This window comes from Glandiceps talaboti, chromosome 10 (genome assembly GCF_964340395.1).
Source record: "Glandiceps talaboti chromosome 10, keGlaTala1.1, whole genome shotgun sequence".
Lineage (NCBI taxonomy): Eukaryota > Metazoa > Hemichordata > Enteropneusta > Spengelidae > Glandiceps > Glandiceps talaboti.
In genome coordinates this window covers 17,128,624-17,144,255 of record NC_135558.1, presented here as the reverse complement: position 1 = coordinate 17,144,255, position 15,632 = coordinate 17,128,624, and the positions used below count along the sequence as shown (strand labels likewise).

At 35.8% G+C, this 15,632-nt stretch overlaps 2 protein-coding genes across 2 annotated transcripts in view; one reads left to right on the top strand and one right to left on the bottom strand.

The window, feature by feature from the left end:
• The window catches only part of LOC144440682 (uncharacterized), a 53,525-nt gene that overhangs the window by 23,143 nt on the left and 14,750 nt on the right, over nucleotides 1-15,632 (top strand). The window lies entirely within an intron of this gene.
• Nucleotides 1-15,632, bottom strand: part of LOC144441211 (uncharacterized) — an 18,142-nt gene extending 2,510 nt beyond the window's left edge. Inside the window, exons 1-9 of the mRNA XM_078130771.1 lie at nucleotides 15,609-15,632; nucleotides 14,786-14,942; nucleotides 10,744-10,909; nucleotides 5,731-5,923; nucleotides 5,373-5,487; nucleotides 3,193-3,230; nucleotides 2,028-2,502; nucleotides 1,271-1,443; nucleotides 541-804 (exon numbers count right to left, since the gene is read on the bottom strand). Coding sequence (XP_077986897.1) covers nucleotides 541-804; nucleotides 1,271-1,443; nucleotides 2,028-2,502; nucleotides 3,193-3,230; nucleotides 5,373-5,487; nucleotides 5,731-5,923; nucleotides 10,744-10,909; nucleotides 14,786-14,942; nucleotides 15,609-15,632 — 1,605 coding nt within the window. The remainder of the gene's footprint in view (nucleotides 1-540; nucleotides 805-1,270; nucleotides 1,444-2,027; nucleotides 2,503-3,192; nucleotides 3,231-5,372; nucleotides 5,488-5,730; nucleotides 5,924-10,743; nucleotides 10,910-14,785; nucleotides 14,943-15,608) is intronic.

Genomic DNA, 15,632 nt, shown 5'->3' with positions numbered 1-15,632 from the left:
AAGTGTTTTTTTCATGGGGGCAATTGTCTGGGGGCAGTTGTGCAATTGTCCTAGAATCCTCGCACACAGTACTTACCCCCCCCCCCCACCCCCCCATCCCCATCAAAACGTACAATGCACACAAGTCATGTAATTAGTGCCAAGATGGCAAGGTGATGCCATGTTTCAGAAAAATGATATTTTAAGAACTTTTCTGATTTTCCATTCATAGTACCAACCTAATTTGCAGTGAATATCAAATGCCTTACAAAAAACTTTTACACACAACCCATTCAGACAGATCTGATAAACATCACATGACTACTCTTTCAAGCATTAACATATAAACACTTTGAAACTTATATCTGACCAAGATTCAGATCATACTTAAGTCACGTCCTAGATGCCCTTTAAATACCCTAAATATAGAAAAGCTTATAACAGGCTTCACTAAAACCAGTTCAGTGCAAATTATTTTCCCCTAGGCAAATCATTTCAAATAAACTATCCATTTGATTTGATTTGAAAAGACATGAAAATGCTAAAATTTCTGTGACTCACCACTGTTGCTGTGTGTTCATATAATGATTGAATATGAAGGAAGTTTTGAAGGCACTCTCCACTCAGAGGTCTTTCTTTTGGGTCAGCAGCAAGCATTTTATCAATCAATACCTTGAACTCTGGAAATGCACAAACACGTTCAATGTTGTAGCAGCCTTTTATGATGTTTTCTCTGAGGCCATTTAAATCTTCACTATAAGGGGAAGTCGACTGGAAAGGGTGATGTCCTCTGGTCATAATGTAGTACAACACACAGCCAGCAACCTGACAGAGATGTGAACTTAATTAGCTTGATTTAAGTAATAATCATACCATTTTATGCTGAGAACTAAAAATACTCTTGTTTGAAGATATACTTACTCAACTAGAAGAAGAAAATGTATTGATACAATATGGAATATATAAATGTTCAACGAAACTAAGTGACTACATATGTACGCCATTGTGGGTTATCCTTGTACCAAATTTGAAACAAATCATTCCAGGCATGTCTGAGAAATTTATGGCTCTGGACAAACACATGCATGCACAGACAGACGGATGGATGGATGAAACCCAATCCATAAGACTGAATTCCGGACTTTGTCTGGCGTGGACTAACAAAATTTCAGCACCAAATTGATACATATATGCCTGGGTTCCAGTCTACCAGTACATCAAGTCTGGTGGAAATTAAAAAATGTTGTACATCACATTTAAGAATTGTATTCAAACATGAATAATGTATTACCTGGATATCGGTTGATTTCCTGTATTGAAAGGCGCATCCAGAGAGGAATGATAAACATGTTTCAGAAGCCATCCATGCACATGTACCTGCAATGCATGTTGTCAGTGTTGTTCTCCCAAAGTTAAGACGTTTGCTTATACCAAAATCACTGATATTTAACTTCCCAGAAATATCTACAGAGACAAAACATTTTGAAAAACAGTTAGCTGTAAGAAACTACAACCATTATTTTGTACTCTTACTGTGGCAAACATTAATGTGACAATGTACAATTATAAATACTGTCCCATCATTTGAAAACAACCTTGCAGACCAATGAGTGTAAACTTTACAATAATATTGAAAATCAAAAACTGCTAAGTTTAACACTTTATGGTATTGTATATGATGGTACTAGACAAGTATACAAACGTGTCACTAAAAAACTGCATTAAATCAATGGCACAAGTTTGAAAGAAATCAGTCCACTCATATCCAAATGCTGCCTCTGCAGTGTACATGAAAAAATCATGACAAAATAGCCGACTGGTGGCCATATTGGATCGTATCATGAAATTATTTGTTATGCAAGTGTAAGCCGCAGTGTATTGTTCTTGTGTCAAGTTTGAGATGAATCAGTTCAGTCATGTCTGAGAAATGACACCAGACGCACAGACACACGCACACACGGATGGACGGACAGAGCCCAATCTATAAGTCTACCAAGTCACTTTGTGGCTTCTGATAACTAGCATAGCTAGGACAGCTTTTTACTCACCTATTAGAAGATTCTCTGGTTTTATATCTCTGTGTATAATTCCAATTCTGTGCAGCTCATTCAAACCAGTCAAGAAGTCCTTACATAATGATAGACATTTGACTGTGGTCAGATCAGTGATTGGCAAGTCACTTGAAAATTTCTTCTCTATTAACTCGCACACATTGCCTTCACACAATGGAGTAATTAGATAAGTGAAATCATCATCTTCTTCTACATGAATCTGTGGCAAAACATTGTCAAGAGCAGGTACACTTTTGTCAGATAACAGTCTGAAAATTGCCAATTCATCACATTGAACTACATCACTCTCAATTCGTTTGATGGCCACTGCATGTTCATTTTTGTATAATCCCAGGAAGACTTTTGCCCTTCCAGCTGCAATGAGACTGCTTTTGCAATATTTAATTGTATTTACTTCTTTCAAACTTGAAACTTTTCGAAGAAATGTGATTTTTTCACTCCATCTTCCACCCTGCAATAAATCAAAAGAAGAAAACACAGTTTTAAAGGACCACAAAATGTCATGTACCATGTGATATATCATGGTTGATTTCACTGTTAATTGATTATGTGCTAAATATTGCAAACACCACAGTAGGTGAATACCCAGCCATTAAGTGTGTGGATGCATTGTAGCTATTGAACACCTTATTATTATGTATTCTGTGCCAAATGAAGTTAAAGCCTACATAAATTTAATTAATCATTTTCTAATGGTCTACAAATCTATAGATACATTAATATATAAGGACATACTAGCTGTCATATCTACTTTGTAATCAATATTTACTTTTATTTAAGATCTGCCATGTGACAGGTTGAATTACCTCCCTAAAATATTGCTTTGATACATTAACTTCCCAAACAGTGACAAAACCCTAGTTCAACTCCTGACACCTTTTAAGTCTTTCAACCATAAAACTAGTCAGAAAAAAAAAATCATACCCACAATACATTATCAAATGTTCAAGAAAATTTCGAAGATTTTATAGTGAGTGAATAAGTATTTATATCACTCAAAATTTACTACTTAATTCATAGTTCTATATGATAATGTGTGGGGAAAAAGCCTGGACTATTACATAATTCATGATAAAGCCAGCAATTACCCATGTTTGAGTATTACAGTATAGAAAACTTCAAATTGTCAGAGAGAACTTACCTTCACAGGGTATGGCCCGCTAGGCAAAATGTGATAACCTAATAAAATGAAAACAAATAATGTTATATATAACTATACATGCACATGCCAAACAAACTAAAGATTCTTTATGAAGCATTTTGGAAGACATAGCATTACCTTTCCACTCTGAAATCTATTTAAATGGTGAAGTATAATATTTGCTGTACATACTACATATACAGCTACTTTGCTTTTAGCAACTAAGGTAATAAAATTACTACTTTGAAATATGGTGTGTGATCAGTACCTAGTATTACTACCATTTTTAAGGTATAGCTTACACACATCAGGACCCTATGGGGAAAGTCGCTAAGTACTAAAGTGTCTCCTGAAGGATTACTCAGCAACACCTTCAAGGCGCACAAGATATGAATATAGTCACACACGGACATCAGTCTACCCTGTAATAGAGTGGACTGCTGCTATTCAAGTTCTCCTTGTTAACTGTTACAATTATGTTGATTCAATCATAAAGTTGAGCCAGAAATTATGTCAAAGTCAAAGTCAAAGTTAAAGAATGGTTGATTGAATTTGTATAACAGCTGTCTTATTGATGACTCGAGGTGATCGGGTAATTACATCGTCATATTGTGCATTACATAAATACACATAAACAGGCTGTTGCCTGTCAACATGTCAACTATAGCTAACTTTTCAGGTTGCAGTTTTTGAAACCTTTTGTCAAGTACGTAACTATTAAACTCATGCATTTAAATCATGATGTTTGAAATTGAGAGGTTATACAGTACAAGCCACAAAAATGAAACAGTAATGTACTGACACTGTGCAGTATGGTTGAAGTACTGTACACTATGCTACAGTACGGTATGGATACGGTACTGTACGTTTAAAATCCTATTGTCTAACATGGTTTCGATAAGGTCAGTTCAGTGCAAATATTGCATATAGTTTGAACTGGATGACTTCAAGGCATCCATTTCATTGGATGACTTCAAGGTATCCAAGCTTATAAAGTCAGATCAATACAACTACATATTGCACATAGTTTGAACTGGATGACTTCAAGGTATCCAAGTTGATAAAGTCAGACCTATGCAACTTTTACTGTAACATGAAGTTTGAACTGGATGAGTCAAGGCATCCATTGCTCAGTCCACTAGATGTTTTGATAAAGTTAAATCTATACAACTATTACATGTAGTTTGAACTGGATTACTTCAAGCTAGCCATCCATTGCATTGGATGACATCAAGCTATCCAAGTTCATAAAGTCAGATCTATTCTATAATTGTATGTTGCTGTAGTTGGAGTTGGATGACTTCAAGGTATCAAAGATAATAAAGTTAGATCCATGCAACTATTGCCTGTAGTTTGAGTTGGATGACTTCAAGGTTTCCACGCTGATAAAATCAGATCTATGCAGCTATTGCATGTATTTTGAACTTTATGACTTCAAGGCATCTATTGCATTGGATGACTTCAAGGTATCCATGTTGATAGAGTCAGATTTATGCAACTTTTGCATGTACATGTAGTTTTTAAAAGCTGGATGACTTCAAGGTATCCAAGTTGATAAGAGTACTGAGAGCGATGTTATTGCATGTAGTTTAAACTGGATGACTTCAAGGTATCCAGTTGATGAAGTCAGCCCTATGCTATTACATGTCATTTGAGTTGGGTGACAAACTTGTGATGTTATTATGGCAGATTTTCAAATAGCATGCAAGTTTGATCGGCAAAGTGAAACATATAAAGGACATTTTCGGGGGTAAAATAAGAAGATATTTTCAGCACACAAATTTTTGTGTGATATTTCTATGTAAATTTAAGTGAATACTTAGCCTATCCACAAGCGTTTGGTATTATCGTTTCTCTCCTACCAAAAGCTTATTGACAATTGTATAGGACCTCATTTTCAAAATTATACGCTTTTCAATCTTCCATTCACGGACTTGCATCATCAGGTTGACAATTCCATAACATTGATCATTTCTAGTATTCTTATGATGACATTTTCACATCATGTTACCATTCCCTGTGTATAGCAATGTTTCCTACATGCATTGTTTTTAACCATTTAAAAATCTTTATATTTTTATATACATGGATAATTTATTCAGAATACATACACTAGACTAAATTTTAGTTTGAATAGCAAACCCCAAAGTTCTGATTAAACAATTATTAATATCACATACCTTGTAAATGCCACTGCCGACATATTTCTTTTTCACCTTCATCAGTACACTCTTTGTCACAAAAGTTGCATCTGAGTCGCTTTTCCTTTGCACCCTGTTTATCCATGATTGAACACTAAAAATGAAGTAAATAACCAGAAATAATCAGGAAAGATTGAGACATTTTTAAAGACCAGTGGGAAAAGTTGGGACCTTTCCTTTAATACGATGCTGAGAATGATATATGTTGTCAGTTGTGTCGCAGTAATCCTACGTATGCTGATAAGTAATAATCATTTTACAAAGGATCGACAAATTGGCGAGTTGAGAGTATGAAATCACATGAAATTGGTCACTGTGTATGTATGAAATTATATACCTTTCTCCATGGCAAGTCTAACCCTTCTCCATAGTTGTATAGTATTTCTTCATTGACAGCGATGTCTCTTATAGCAAATAAACAGAGATGATTGGTTCCAGATTGATCAACAACTTTTTTCATCGTGCTGTTTGGCTTGACGTGGTCATCATTGACATATTTGGCAATTGTCTCTATTCTGGTGGCATCAATACTGAAAATGAAAGAGCCCAACAGAGATATGTACATTGTGTTAATGTTTCATCTAGGTCCAACACAGAATACATTTGATGAGCTATTTTACCTTTCAGGTTACCATTTCATTCGCAGATCACCTACAATGGAAGAATCAGGATATCATACAGTCCCTGCTGGTAATCATTTATTTACAGGTATCAGCTGGCAGAAGGGGGGTTGGGTTTAGATCATGTTTTGGAAGTACTTGAACTAAAAATGTAAACCATGGTGTACATATATACAGTCTTTGTGTAAAACTTCATCAAACTAACATCAAATTTGGGAAGTGGAATCTCTGAGAAAACAAAAATTTCAGAATATATATGGTACATGCAGAGGCATTCTGGAACTACTTAGTTATATGGCTGATAAGGGAATGTAAAGTTTAAAACATTATGACTGCCTAAAATATTACATCAAATCAACAAGTATATGCAAGACACTGTATATGGTATATTATGTACCTGCATACAAGGTTTGAAAGAAAAAGCAGTCACATATCCGTACCATTGCTGTATGAACAGTGCCATCACATTATGCAAGCAGATAACTTTATAGTAATTAATACTTGTCAGAATCTGTATTTGATCATATACTCTATCATTCTGATCATGGCTACTAATTGAAGTACACATATTCCCCAACTACCCTGTCTCATCATCTGTAACATCTAGCGCCTACATTCACCGATATCGAGATATGACAGGAAAATACAAAAATACCGCCAATGGCATTGTAGCACAACTTTACAGTTTATAAAAATGATAACCCATATTATCCATGCTAAGTATATTAAGTACTAATTTGCTGAATGCATATCTAGTTGCGTATCCAACCCTGTTGTTATCTTTGCAATATTTGCTATTCACACAGTCATGTTGCTGGATATATTTGCATACACTTTTTGTTGTTCGTTCACTCGTCTTTGAACCCCCAATGTCAGCTTTGTAGTATATGTGGTCATTTGCATGTTACTATGGGCGTGGTCGTGTTCCTAGGTATATTTACATTCCTTTTAAATGTTTATTCGTTTATCTATTGATCCCTGTTGTTATATATGAATCACGATCATTTGGCTGTTGCTATGGGCATGGCCTTGTTGCTATGCATATTTACATATTTTTTTAAAATATTTATTCAATTACATGTACATGTATCTAAGAATCCCTGTTGTTAACTTTGTGAAATACACTGCCATTTGGCTGTTGCCATGGCAGGGATTACCCTGGCGCAAGAACTGCATGAGATAAAATCCCATATGAAGAAAACGAGTGAGAGAATTTGAAAACTGTGTGGGACGGAAGTCAAAATATGGCAGGTGGCTAATTTGCATATATATTTACATATCATTTGCATAACGATATGCATAAAATTTGTTGGTACTGGAAGTAGTTTATAGATGTCATTCCAGCTTCCTACATGTAAAGGCATGCTGTGATTAACTTAATAATTGTTTTATTTATCCAAACATATATTAAATGATTACAAAACCATTGTAACAAAAATAACCAAATAAATGAGATGAGTATAAATGGGGATCGAGAAATAGCAACAGTTAGTCTAGTCTAACCCCCGACATATTGTGACTTATAAAATAACTTGGACTATACATAACTTGGTAAAGAAATAAAAACGAGTTGAAACCAATAACAAAATCACAAGTTGAGTTATTGATTTTTAAAACGAGTTTTTTAATTATTTTTCTTAGAAAAGCTAAATGTCCAAAGATAAATTAGACTTTTGAAACACCAAATATTTGTATGTAGGCTAGCTACACATCGTGTAGTCCGAAAACTTATGATACACGAGACTTACTGAAAACACGCTATAGTATATGACGTAATGGCTGTCATATTTAGTATCCATGCATTCGTCGTGTGATGTTGCGAGTCGACGATCAGACAACGAAAAACTACAAACTAAACGATATTTTCAGAGTAAAATTGAATATGAAACCGATAATCAGAGATAACATCATCACTTTTTCAAAAGGTATATTAGTCAGGTAAACTCTTTTTCACGGTGGTTTTGCCATTGATTTACTGGAAGTTTATACCATAGTGCGAATCACACCGGTAACTATTAGTATTACTATCATGCATTCCATTACTAGCATTAGCGGGTTTACGCATTTATTCATATTGAAAACAATACGGCAAATTTGATCAGATCAGTTTGAATAGTCGTTTGAACTACTGGTACTTAGAAATCACTTGTATTTAGTCACTATACAAAAGCTTTTATTTTAGAGGATTGTTTTTAGATCGCGTTTATCACTGAGGCACTGTTAGTGTCGACAGTGCAATTTTTTTTCCCAATTGAGTTTTCTGGACGCGACATGTCCATTTTGACGTTATCGCGCCCCAAAGTGATCCCTGCCATGGGCGTGGTCATGGTTGCTAGGGTATTTGCATATTTTTTTTGAATGTTTACTCACTTGCCTACCAGATGATATTGTTATTTCGCTGAAATATACTGCAATTTGGTTGATGCTAAGGGCGTGGTCATGGTTGCTAGGGCCAATTTTGTCATAAGTTTTGAAGAAACTTTGTACAAAAACACTTTCAGAAACATCTCACCAAGTTTCAGTATAAGGGACCGGTCAGTATTTACGGCAGGGGGGGGGGGGGGGCTGGGGAGAAATTGGGGGGGGGGGGGGCATGAAAAAAATGGGATCCTTGAAGGGGGGGCCCATGAAAATTCCGATGGCCATGAAATATTTTGCTCATAATATGTACCAAATTAAACCTCAGTAGCGTCGTTTACCATGTAAATTAAAAAATTTCTTGCCTTTCTGTCGCTATCTGTCTGTATGTATATATATTTCTCTCTTGTCTCAGTCTCTGTCACTTCTGTCTCTCCCGGTCTCGGTCTCTGACTATATGTCGCTGTCTATCTGTCTGTCTGTCTGTCTGTCTGTCTGTTTGTCTGTCTCTCTCTGTCTGTCTCTGTATCTGTCTCTCTCTCTGTCTCTCTGTATCTCTCTCACTCTTTCTCGTTTAATTATGAGGCAGTCAATAGCCAAGAAAGCGTGTGTCTGTCAAATTATCTCTGAATTAAAAGTTATATGGGTTCATTTAGGGGGGCCATGAAATTTTTTGAGAGCGCGAAGGGGGGGGGGGGGGGGGGGGGCTGCAAAATTTTTTTGGACCAAAATAATTTTTATGTGCGTTTTTCGCCAACAAAATCGAATTTAAGCATGGCCGAGGTAATTAACGGCTCCCATAGCATGGTCTACGATAGAAATTATGGCACTGTCCTTGGATATTTTGACAGAATTTGACTCGAAATACATCGTTGAATGCATTGCAAGTGTTTAGCTGTGGGAACACATTGTACTCGTGTGTAAGCATCAAATTCCCGCTTCAGTCTATTTGAGCTGCCGGCAGCAATTTACGTCTGAATTTTTGAATGTCGGCAAATTTACGCAATCTTGTGACAGGTACCGACGCCCATACTAACGTCTTGGTTGTAATTTTTGGCTATAAAATGGATTATTTTGGTTTTATTTCTTTTTGTTACGGCTCAATAATGACTTGTAGTAACACACTCACTGTGTACAGGTCAGTGGAGGGAAACTTTTGCACGATCGGGGCGATTTTCCAATCGGATTTTTTACATGTGATTTTCAGCGTAAAATTCAAAATTTCAACATGGCCGAAGCAAAACTGTCTCCCCTAACATCGTTTACAACTTAAATAAAGGTGCTGTTCATAGAAATTTTCAATAAATTTTGACTGTCGATACATTGTTTTATACAAGGACATGGCTGTGTGAACTCAAAACAGTTTATGTAGGGATCAGATTGCCGCGACGTTAGTTCAAAGTTCCGACTGTATATTTGCTCTTGAGGATGAGCATGTCGGCAAAAAGCGCCACTTTGGCATCCCGATTCGGACTCGCATACCTCCAACTTGTGGTCATTTTTTATTTATTTTGGGCATATATTTAGTGGTAATTTTTTGTTGTTCTGTCAAATAATGAATTATATTTACTCAAACTAACTTTTCAAAAGGTATTGAGGTGACAACTTCAGATATTTTAGAACACTTTCATTGCCGGTGCGGCACAGACTATTGCGTCGTAATCGGATTAGTGAGCCGTTAATTAATTTCGTTCAAATTGTTATGACATAAAATAACATTTTTTATCAAATTTTCGCCCATTTTGACCATACAACCAGAATATATTAGTTTTGTAGGAACATGAATGTTGGTATTTTGTATTTTATTTGTGATATAAATGTATTGTTTATTTGTGATATGACAATAAATAAGCAACACACAGTTTTTTTAACGAAATTTTATCATTTTAACCCAAATTCTAGCTGTATATTTGATGTTTGGATGTGTGTAATTGGAAGTGTAATGTAGAAAATTTATTTGGCTTTAAAATGATACATAATTTTCAAAGATTAGGTAATTCTAAGTATTTTTATATCAATTTGATAACATAACACTCACTCAAACTTTTATTATGTGTATGCTAATGAGGGGCCTAGTGGATAGCATACAGTCCCATGGGGAGAATAGTGGTGAAAGAGTTAAGTTTGTTGATGTGATCATTTTCATTTGAACAATTTCTCAACTATACACCACAGGTAACATAACCACCAAATATCAAAGCAATCGGTCCCACAGTTTTTTGACTTTAAGTTGTTTACACACATACATACACACAGACAGACATACTTTGTAATGCCTATAGCACTACTGAACCAGTTCAGTTGTGCTAAAAAATGAGAGCACAGACAAATTAAGAGACTCTTAAAAACAATAAAAGAATATCCCTACTTACGCCACAGGTTTACCCTTGTCTTTAAAAAAGAAAATATAAGACCCATCTCCTGTTTCATCATATTCATTTTCCTTTTCAGATGCCTCTTTTCCTGAAAGTCTTTCACCTTCGTACCACATTAAATAGTCCCCTTTTGTATACTCTTTTGCCGCAAACACACCTTTGCCTGTAGAGAAGAACCATATTATAGATCAGACTAGTAAATTGAAGGACCATTTTAATAATGACAGCATTACACATCATGATATGAACAAGTAATCATACGTACATGTAACATCCCATTGGGGAAGTGTTCAGTCCCATTTAAATGGTACTTCTTGTATGGAATGGATGTAATATTACAAATTGACAATTGACATTATGATGCTAACTGAATGCTATCTGCCCATACATATCTGTCAAACATTGGCTCCAGAGATTATATGGCCTCATGACATCTGAACCAGTGTACCACTTAGGGAGTGTACATTAATTGTGTTGTTTAATTCGTGGTGGGGGGGGGGGGGGGGGGATTTCTAATCAAGCGATGTTTTTTTATTTGCCCCCCCCCCCCCCCCCCACTAAACCTTATATAAATTATCTGGCACCCCTATGATTTCTTTTTTTTCTTAGACCCCCTGCACCCCACAGATACATACACAGATGAAACACAGATACAACAACACATAGAAAAGCCAACAGTTGCTGTAAACGTATTCCATATTAATTACTACAGAGTTCTACCTGTGCACAAAGTTGTTGACCGTGTACATTCATAAAATCACCAATTAACACAAAGTTAAATGGGCTGACAGAATAGAACAGAATACTTGTTTGGCTACAATTTTCATTATCTTTTTTTCATGCCATTACTGACATATTTAATTAGCTGAACAAGTAAATATATATGTCACTTATGAATCGTGGGATTGAAAAATAAATGCAAAATTGCACTGTTGGGAAAACTTTCTCTGTGTCAACAAATCCATAACTTTAGGAGTAATTTGCAGTGATTGATCACATCGTTATGTGCTATATAAGACACATAAGATAAGGATTAAGACCCTTCCTGTATTATAGTATTCATATTATCTCTATGCAAAATAAACCCTTCTGGAATATTCCAAGAGAATGTACTAAACTGATGGGCTGAGGGGCAGGTACATGGGCAAAATTGAGTTGTGGTTGATCTTGCCTTTACTTCTGTACAATACACCAAATTGTGGATTTTGCATCTACCTGTCCTTCAGTGCACTGGGCATTGTTTGGTATGATACTATGACCCCTTATTGTTTTAACTTTTATACAAGTCATTGTAGTTTTGATAAAATCATAAAGTTATCAATAATTTGTTCCTTAAATTTTGGACTCTGGTTCCCTTTATTGTCAGTTAGGAAGTGAAATTTGTATGATTGAGTTTGACTTTAGAGCATCTTTCAGCACAGTGCCTAGCTCGCTAAGTCAGATGGTCTCTAGTCAGACTTTGATCATGATCATTGCAGTAGGTTTCTGCTGGATTTTTAGGAAATATAATAAGCTTGTCAACTTATGTGTTCTATCCACTACCTATGGAAAAGATTTAAGTGAACAAGTCATCATAGATAACACAGTCCCCACTCTTGTGGTGGTGTTGGTTACCATTTTGATTGTATCAGTTTTCATCTGGGATAGGTGCAATCACAAATTGACAAATGACATGCTACTGGTAATTCATGTCTACCAATTGGGTTCCAACATGAGTTTTTGTAACACAATAGCTGCTGTATCTGTGTAATAACTTTGTACATGTAATTAAGATCATAACAAAATGGCTGCCTGGTAACCATCTTAGACTGCATCACAAAAGAAAGCATTATTTGACAAGAATGTACTCCCGTTTTCTTGCTGCTAAGGCCGTGGTCATGGTTGCTTTTGGAATGATTGTTCACTTGTCTAAGAATCCCCATTATCTTTGTGAAATACAGCACTGTTTGGCTGTTGCTATGGGTGTGGCCATGGTTGATATGGTATTTGCATACATTTTTTGAATGTTTATTGAATTGCCCACCAGATGATGTTATTATTTGACCAAAATATACTGCCATTTGTTTGTTGCTAAGGGTGTCTCATGGTTGCTAGGGCCAATTTTGCCAAATTATTTGAAGAAAATCTGCAGAATAACACTTTCAGAAATATCTCGCCAAGTTTCAGACTAAGACTTACTGACCAAGTACTTTTGGAGATGTAAGTTTTTACCAAAAATGAACATTTTCACACCTAATTTGCATATCACTAATGGTATTGTTGTATGCTTACTATTTCTTCGTCCATACATCCCTAGATGCATGCCCATTAAATTTCAGTCCAATCTGTTCCGTGGTTTTGGAATTGTAGATTTTTTACCAAAAAGACACATTTTTAGCCATAATTTGCATATCACTGATGGGACCATCATACCATGAACAACTCTTAGTATTAACCCCCTGAAGAATGTTCCACCCAAATTTCAGTCATAATATGATGAGTAGTTTTGGAATTATACATTTTTGACCAAAAAGACACATTTTTAGCCCTATTTTGCATATTATTGGGGAAATCTCATCATGTCATAAATAAATCCCAATACCCTCACCCCTAAGAATGTTCCCACCAAATGTCATGCCAATCTACCCAGTAGTTTTGGAGTTAAGCTTTTTTTAAAACCAAAAATCACATTTTTTGACCCAAAATCTCCATCTCTGATGTAATCATTTTCAAAAGAAAATCACGTGCATATATGCACCCCATAGTGTGTTGTCCTTGTGCCAAGTTTGAGAGAAATCGGTTCAGTTATGTCTGAGAAATGACTCTGGATGCACGGACACACCGAGCCCAATCTATAAATCCCCGTCCCGGATTATGTCCGACAGGAACTAATAATAACTGCACTGCTTTGTCATCGAGCCATAATGCTAACAAACCTTCTGAAGGCTATTGTGCACAAAGTCAAGAATGTGTACCATTTTGCTTATATATTTTATTTTACATATCTGGCACTTGTTCATCCCGACATTCCATTTAGGGTTTTTTTGTGCCCCCCCCCCCCCCCCCCCCCCCCACAAAAATAAAAAATCAGAACAATTTGGTCACTAACATTTCATGAAAAGATATTCAGTAGCTGTAAATCTTGTACCCATGCAGTGGCTTGGGGAGGGGGGGGGGGTCATTTTTAACTAAAGGAAACAAGGAGAGGGTCAGGTTTTAAAAGTGGAGAATTTTGGGAGGGGTCAGTGCTTGTGACAAACCAAGGGTGATTTGCTCTGCCCCTCCTTGCAATTACTGAAGGCTCCCACAGTTTCAATCTCTACATTATAACATGACACTGCATAATGATCCCTAACTTGACATGTATTGTCATGGGGGTGGGGTAGGGGTAGGAAGGGGATCCTTATTACATATGATGACTTTAAACACCACTGCATGAAGATAATACAAAATAATAATAATTTATTTACCTCTCCAAATCCCAATCATTCAAATAAAATATTAGTAAAAACACTTTAATACAGAGAAAAGTGCAGGATGTATACAAGGGCAACTGATGGACAATGTATTCAATAGTATGTCAGAGACTGTTCCTTTCCATGGAAGTTCAATAATTTACTAAAATGAGAAAAGTCCTTTCATACTATTTAACATAGTGTACATCTTGTACATCATCTTAAATGTTGGTGGTCATCTGTAGCACATGTGTGGCGGTGGGTCCCTCAGATGTGCAACAGACGAAATGGGAAATGGTTTATAACACTGACAGAAACTTTGAATGCTGAAGGACACCTCATTGCAGACTGGAGAGGGAACAATTCAACTTGTTTGTAAACACTCGAACATTGCGAAAACTCACACATGCGCATTAGACGACCGCCAACCTTTAACATACATTTAATACAAATTTATGTAAACAGTATACTTCTGAATCTGGTTATACAGATATGTAAACTCTGAAGTAATGCTCACATGTAAGTACATATGGCAGAAACACACCTCCTATGCTCCCATATTTTTTGGTTCTTTCATTAATTTAAAAAGTTTACAGTTGTCTCACCTTTAAAACTGTTGATAAAGCGTATCTCAAACCGGCCTTCCTTAGGTATATCAATACCTTCTGTAACACATTTCTTTGCTACTTCTCTGGGAGAGATTGCAGGAGACCCTCTCCTCTGCCTTGTCTGTGAATTATTTTTAAAAGTACATGAATTACACTGTGAAATTAAGATATTTGAAAAACATAACAGAGTATCCCATTTTTGTCTGACTGGTGCTGCATTTAGTCACATACTTATATAATTTGTGCAGAATGAGATTGTACACACATCACATACATTTATTTAGGTATCTATCTGACCTTTTTTCCACACACTATGGGGACCAAAAGGGTGGAGACAAAGTTACAGTTGATTATCCCCCTTAAACCGTTAGACATGAACCAGAATGGAAATTCTTGTCATATAGCTGATATGAGTTGGGAAAACAGTTGATTGTGTATCGACCAGTCACTTATACACAACAATGTATCTAATACATAGGTTGTGTTTACAAGCTTGATACTTGAGCCTAATGTACACCAAGGTGTACTATAAAAATACCAATGATTTACAGGACAACAAAGAGAAAATAATCATATACTGTATTCCTTTTGTTACTACACACAAATTATACACAGAATTAACTTTAATTCATGAATGTTTTTCGCAAATGTACGTGTAAGACTCTTCATTAGTAAATAACATTTCTTTCATTCCAGTCTAAAATAAAGTTGATATATGTCCAAATAATACAAATTAACAAGAACTTTGTTGGAAAAATTTTGGCAGGAAAGTTGTTGCAAATTGTAAATGTTTCACAATCACTAAGAGAAAACTACTTACCATTATAAATGACTTGACAGACAT